At 31.6% G+C, this 7,511-nt stretch overlaps 1 protein-coding gene across 1 annotated transcript; it reads right to left on the minus strand.

Moving 5' to 3' along the window:
* Positions 1 to 4,802: 4,802 nt before the first annotated feature.
* On the minus strand, positions 4,803 to 5,346 carry LOC133671668 (small polypeptide DEVIL 3-like). The gene has a single exon (XM_062092486.1). It carries the CDS (start codon positions 5,257 to 5,259, stop codon positions 5,116 to 5,118), a length of 144 nt encoding a protein of 47 aa, XP_061948470.1. The 5' UTR covers positions 5,260 to 5,346; the 3' UTR covers positions 4,803 to 5,115.
* Between the last annotated feature and the right edge of the window lie 2,165 nt (positions 5,347 to 7,511).

The following is a 7,511-nucleotide window of genomic DNA, read 5'->3' on the forward strand; positions in this document are numbered from 1 at the left end:
AATGTTATTTTTTGCTCTTGTGATTATAGTGTGAGTAGAAGGAGGTGAGTTTTTGCTAGATTAAGATTGCATAATAATTAATTGGATTTAATTTTTTAAGTTATTCTTATTATTAGTTTTTCTATATTAAGATTGTTTTTTTTCTTTTTAATTGGATTTAAATAAATCATGTACATTTAAACTTGATGCATAAAAATATTTTCTTATGACTTATGACTTGATTGGGAGAGAAAACCCATTTGTTGTTGTTGTCCAATTTACCACTCTACATGTCCTACAACTGAAAGCCCAGAAAATATAAAGCAATGAGCCCAATTACAGCAGCTATTCACCAAGCCTTAAAGTGAAAAAATGAAACACCCAATACAAGCCCACCAATGACACTTCAGCCAGTCTTTCAAGGTTAGTACAAGCTTTTCTTTTCTCTTCTTTCCCACATCCATACGACACCTATCAAGATTTACTGTAACTCCAGAAAAGAGATCAACTGAACTCCCAATGATCAAGCAAGAATCTGATAGCTCTAAACTGTTCGATTCTTGATCATATTTACCGCGAGAGTACTAATTCATCAGTCAACAAGGTTCGTGCATGTCTGGCTAGCCTCACATGTGAAGGTATAACAAGATGGACGTGTGAATGACAATGGGATCCTATCTGTTCAGTGTACCGAGCCATTCTAGACGGGCCCGACTGCATGATTTTCATGCGATCTGAGTCGATATACGTGCAGAGGTTGGGGACCTCACAGCTGGTTCCATACTCCAGTTCATTATCACCACATGGCCATGGACACCCCTTTCATTTGCCTAAAACTTTCATGTTAAGTGTACTTACAGCTCCAAGAGGAAAACAACAGCAGTCTCTTCTTGTCTCCATGATGGGGAAGACTCGGCATGCATGCGTACATGATTATGGGGGCAGCTGATAGTGGAGGCCCACTACTCTTAAGATTTGATCATGAGACGGTGGATCTTCGGGGACAGCGTGGTTGACTAGAACTCATAATACTCTCTAGCAAAACTTTATGTCATGAGAAATGGAAGAATTGATTAAGATTTGTAATTTGTAAATGCATGGATGTCGTACAATTTCTTAATTTGTTTTAATAATCAAGGCATTTTAGGGCTGATTATACGTACATTATATAAGATATCTACTCAATACTTTTTTATATATATAAAATTAAAGTGAAGTTACACATCTATATGTTTCATTAAAACTAAATCTCATGGGAAAATCACTTAGGACTCCCTTAAATTGTATTGTTAACTGGAACAATGCAATGCCATTTTTTTTCTTTGAGTTTATTATACTTCAGTCACTAATTTTTTTTTTAATTTCATTATTTAAAATTAAATTAAATAAGGTTACTACTTAAAATTTGTTATAACAAGCTTAGGGTTGTTTAAGTGTCAAAAAATAATTTTGATATTAAATTAATGTTTGATTTGACAAGATAAGATACGATTTTGTTAATTAAAAAAATCAAAGTTTTGGAAATCAAATTTCACAATAAAAGAAACATGCAATCCTTTTCTAAAATTACTATGTTGTCAATGCCTTTCCTAAAAAAATGCTTTATATTTTTTACATTGTTTTTTTGGTCTTTATAGTTTGACAATTATATAGTTTTTACCAGAATTTTTTTTTTTACATATTAATTTCTAAGTTTGAGAGATGAGAGAAAAGGTCGTTAAAAAATGATAAATAAGAGAGAAAATGTTTGTTGATGATATTTTATTATAAAAAAGCTAATTTTAGTGTCAAGGTAGTGTTTCTCTTGATAATGAGAGTGTCATTGATGTATTTGTTTTTTGTCTTCCATGCCGCGAAAAAAATAAATTAGGGTTGAGAAAGGTTTTTTGATTTTCATTTTAATTTTGTATTTTTGAGTTGAGAAATTAGTTTTATAATAGAGAAACTAATATATCAAGGTTACAAGAGTGTTTTTAGATAAAAATTGGTTTTGAGTCTCAACCCTAACTTGTTTTTCTGACCACCTCTCTAGTTATAAAAAAACTAGGTTAGAAAACGACGCATCATCTGTTTTTTTAAAATAAAAAAAAAATGAATGAATAATGCATCATCTATGAGTTTTAAAAAATATAAAGGCTTCTACGTGCGAGCCTAGCCTGACAAGCCTGCTCCTCTAGGTGCCTACTTTTTTTTGTTTTTCTTTAAATTAAACTTTAATTTCTTAAAAATTTATTAAAAAAATATATTGAATATATTATTTTGTTAAATTTTTAAATTAATTAAAAATAAATTTTAGATATTTTTTTATTAAATATGATTTAATTTTAACTTTGTTTACAAATAAGACTAAAGTATCTTTTAATAATATTAACAAATGTTTTTTTTTTACAGTACATCATGATCATTTAAAAAAAAAAGAATTTCATTTAGTTGCCTTCTTGCGAGTGCCTATTTTTTTAGAAGATTGTTAAATAAAAAAAATTAAAAATAAAGTTATTAAATTCAATCTTGTCCATGAGCTAAATTGTGCGTTTGACAGGTTGATCCAAGGTGTTTTCATCTAAAAAAAAAAGATTTTATTTTAAATTTTTTTAAATCAAACCGGGTTTTCACTCATTATCTTTGTCACTTTAAGTCAACCCCTCAGGATTTAATTAAAAACATGAGTTAGACAAGGAGTTGGGTTAGGAGATTTCAAGATTGATCTATTGAGTCAGTCTAATGATATTTTCAAAGAGTTCATCTCAGTAACACGCGATCTTTATATTATTCTTATGGTTTTTAATTAAGTCACCTCAAAATTATTGAGGAATTTTTTTTTTATTGAAACTTGTGTTTTAAATAATTATAGAATATTGTCCTAGACACATATATTTTTGTTAACAAATAACTCAAACTTGCTATGTAAAAAGAACTTGTGCACCTTTTTTTTTTTTTTTACCATGTTTAATATACGCATTAAATTTTAAGTTTATAAATAATTTTTTTTTTGCTAAAAAATACAATGACAATATATATATTGCAATTTAAAAGATCTTCTACTTTGCTTTGTAGTATTTAGCGAGGGTCAAGTAGCAAATTCCTTCTCTAATTCGTGCTATGTTTCAATTTCTTAATAGTAGTGATAGTGCTATGTTTCAATAGGAAGACTAGAGAGCCTCTCGCTCAGTAGGTGTTGTCTTATTATTGATAATGGTTTACATCATTTTGACATTTTCTATTTTAAACCCTGTAGGTTAAAGAGAATTGATAAAATTTCAGGTAGAGGTGGAGAGTTATTAGTCGTTAGTTGCAGAAAATGGTGATCCCTACACCAATTTCTGCTCACATTTGACCCACCGAAGTAGAAAGAGTATTGTCATGCTTTCAACCTTTCACGCATGTTTTCTGCTCTGTCCATTTCTGCATACTCTGGTTGCTTTGCCTGCTTTTGCACGACTTGGGACCAAAGCAAGCAGTAAGCATCACTGTTAGAATCTGACCATTCTACCATCAGCACAAGCACTCTTTGCACGTGTTGACGGGTCTGAGACTGAGATATTGTTACTCTATGAAAGTCTGGTGAGACACTTATTGAGGTTTGCCGAATTTTAGCCATTCGTTTTTCACTGCTCACTGCTTTGTGTTGGGACTGTTTCGGTAACAAACGAGCCAGGGCTAGATCATTGGTTGCGTTTTTAACCTCAGAAACTGAACCTTAGGTTATTTGCTATCAGTGCGTGATGGCCTGTACCGCAGGTCAAATGACTAGGAATTTGAATAATTTATGAATCCATGTGAAATCAGGAACTATTTTTAAACATTAATTAAGAATAATTTGGTATAGCAATTGTAAACTAAGCAGTTGTTCAAGTTACAGGCCAAGCGCGCTACTATCCTTGGACACCCTCAAGTTCATTCAATATTTAGATTCTTTGATTGATTTTTTTGTGATTCTGGGCTTGCTTAGATTCCTAATTTCTCCAAAAACTAAAGTATAATTTGTGAGCAAAGTGCATTTTCGAATAAAAATAAAGAAAATAAAATGCCCAGTTCATCATTATGTAAATTAACCTGAAAATAAAATGTCCAGTTCATCATTATATGAATTAACCTATTTGATTTGTGACGTGATGGCCATATCATAATGAGCAATGAATTATTATGCACTGCTCAAAGCTAGGATGCGGTGTTTTTTCTGATGAGTCACTGTGTCTTCCTGTACTAGACACTATTGATCTACATGGTAATACTTAAATTCAATAGCTCCATTGCCTTCACTGTTTTGAATAGAACATTCAAGGGCAAAGTAGAAAAGAAAACAAGTGCTTCGCACTTGAGCTATAAATGCTTTCTTTCTTTCCTTTTCTCTTTTACACCATTCGAATGAATATAACTGTACTATCGATTGGTACAATCCACGTGTGACAGCCAATACTTTGAAGCTATGCTCGCTTCTCTGAGTTGACAAGACTACATCGAATGGATCCTACGAAATAGACAACGAAAATCATCACAAGTGTGGAATTCTCAATCGCTACTTTCTTCGGAGAATATCTCCCCTTGTTACACTTTCTTCAATCTGCTTTACTTCAAGCTACCATGCCTAATTAAGAACTAAGCATATCTATTGTTTATCTGATCACTAATTATGCTTGATTAGCAGTTTATCTATAAATCATGTGCATCTATTGAGGCAAGGATGAGTAGAAAACGAGAGATACTGGGCTATCTCATCGCTCAATGATGCAAGAAATATTCTAATTATAACCCAGTAAGTGCTTTAGAGATATTTGTAGAAGTAGCTAAAGAGATGCTCCAGGGATAATAGTGAGAAAATAACCTGTGAAAAAAGATAATTTCTTATACATATAGAGACTGCAAAACTAGTATTCCTAGAGAATTGAGATCAGATCATTTGGTATGAAACATTTCCTTGTACACAACAAGTCCAAGTGGTGGGATATGTAGCAAAATTAATCAACTAATTAATATCTAGGTAGCCTTTTCTATTTTCTATATACATTTTGAAAGATAAAATTAAAAGACTGGGGAGCTTGGTTCCAAGTTCACAGCTAGCAATGGTGGATGATTTGGTTGATAGCTCTTCAAATTCCCAGTGATGGTGCCAAGCTCCATAATTGATCGATCTTTGGCTTAGTCATGCCAGCAGACAAGCATGACTACACATCTCCTAATAATGTAGAGCCTTCCTTTCTGCTGTCTAAGGTACCCTCCGAGCCTTCTGCATGAAATCTTCTTCTTGGACTCTCCCATGGTTGCGCCGCTCATCATCTTCATTTTGTTTTTTCAAGAAAGAAGAAGAAAGCACTTGAGAACTAGTAGTGATGCTTGTAGTGTCTACTGTCTAGTGAGTGATGGCAAAGAAGAGCTAAGGAGCACCTTATAAAGAGAGTGAAGCGGGGTCCAAAACTCCCAAGAACATGCAACTAGGCCCCCACACACGACCGAGCTTTGATTCCTCTCTCTTCCTGCCACATCATTCCCTGCACCAACATTTATGTGAGTTATCAACAACCTAGACAATTGGTCGGCAGTTTTGATTCCTTATCGATAAAAAAAGAAGAAGTAAAAATTGAACCAAAGTCTTTTTGATACTTGGGATGCTGCATTCCATGCGTGTTTTCTTGAACAATATTTTACAATATGGGGAAGAAACTATGATATTATCCATTGTCTGCCCTTTGAATGCATGTTGCATATGGCCTAACGCCTGATATTATTGTTTATCAGACCATCACTTCGGCACCGCAATTAATATAAAGTGATTTTTATTTGTAAATATATTAAAATAGTTTTGTTTTAATTTTTTTAATTTTTTAACATTAGCATATTAAAATCATCAAAAAATATTAAAAAAATAAATTCAATGTAAATCAAAACATTTGTTTGTTTATCTGATGATTTACATTATTTGTATGTGAGTGAATATCTTCTATAGAGAGAGAGAGAGAGAGAGGACAACACCCCAGTATGTTTTGAAAATTTAATAGAAATTAAATTTGATCAATTTTTTAATTAATTTTAATGATTAAAAATCTCAAAGATTAAGCATAGGAAAAATTAAAGTTTATACTTTTTAATTAAAACTATTTTTATGCAATTAGAATTAAATAAAAAATAAGTAATATTGGTTTTTATATAGAATTAAATTTTTAAAAAAATAAAATAAAATAAGGACAAGTTAATGGGGCTCACAAATTATTTCCCAGATTTGATATTGTGCTCCTAGTTTTTCCCGATTTAGTATAAATAAATAAAAACAGTCAAATTACATATATGATATTACTGGGTAAATCAACCTCCAGTACTCGTGTTTATTGCTAATTTTGGTATACATTTGAATATTAATAAATAATTGAAGTGTTCAACTCTATATAGTTCCATTTTTCAGTGGATGTTCCCAGTAAGTATAGTTTAGTTCATCAACAATGAATAAAAAAGGGGACAATTTAGGGTTTGCAAGCTGGCTATGTCGTCAAGAATGCTCAAAACTCAAAAAAAAATTTGCCATGGAACGTGACTTCTTAAAACCCAGCACAGAATTAACTCCTGATTAAATTAGTAAAACAAAGCATAATCCCACATGTGCTTGCCTCGTGCTCCTCCCGTATCGCTTTGCAGGAAGGTTTATTCTAATGGGGTTCTGTACCTGGTCCCCATCACTCCATCAATCTTGAGGAATCTACAATCCATTGCTGTAAACTCCAAGCTTTAGAAGAAGGAATAAAGAACTGAGCCAGATGGCTTATAGCTACGCCAATCCCATTTATTCGTTGCTGACAATCTCTTTTCTAATAATCCATTAGGAGGTCCACTATATTTTGAACTATATTGATCAAAAAAACTATAACTTTCTATCCCATGAGTCCACCTAGCTTGTTTTAATTAAGATTAGTATGTCCGATTGACTCAAAATCAGATTGACCCGTACTTTATTTAAGTTTGAATGTCAAAAGGAGTTAATTGAAATTGATTTGGGTTGAATGTAAAAAAAATCAATTGAAATTAAATATAAAAAAGAGTCAATTAAAATTCATTTGGTTTAACTTGATTAATCTAATCAAAACCTTAATTGATTAAAAAAATAATTATTAACCCGAGTCAACCCATGACCTGATCTTTAAATCAAGTTAATTTCTTAGTTGTGTTTAATAATTATGTTAATACAATCTATACTAATTGAAGAATTTTTAAATTTCAAAGACATTCATGTATCATTTTTCTTTAAATTAATTTTCTCATATGTCGAATTATATTTTTCATAGGGAAGAAAGAAAATTGAATTTGGATCACCCATGATTTCATATTAATATTATTTATATTAATAAGGTAATATAAGAGATAAGGATGAAAAGTTAAAGTTACATCATAACTCTTTAGTCTTTACCGTCAAAGATTGTGACTCTTCGCCGCCGAAGGTTGTAACTTTTCATCATTATAAATATATCTGTTGACAATAACAAACAACATGACACAGGAAAATAAAATATATATGAAAAAAAACATATTCTTCGTCAAGAGAAGAAAGA

Source organism: Populus nigra, chromosome 13, assembly GCF_951802175.1.
Source record: "Populus nigra chromosome 13, ddPopNigr1.1, whole genome shotgun sequence".
Taxonomy (NCBI): Eukaryota; Viridiplantae; Streptophyta; class Magnoliopsida; order Malpighiales; family Salicaceae; genus Populus; species Populus nigra.

What these genes read in the sequence shown, in the direction of transcription:
- LOC133671668 (XM_062092486.1), bottom strand. Translation starts at nt 5,259, where the DNA reads ATGAAGATGATGAGCGGCGCAACCATGGGAGAGTCCAAGAAGAAGATT.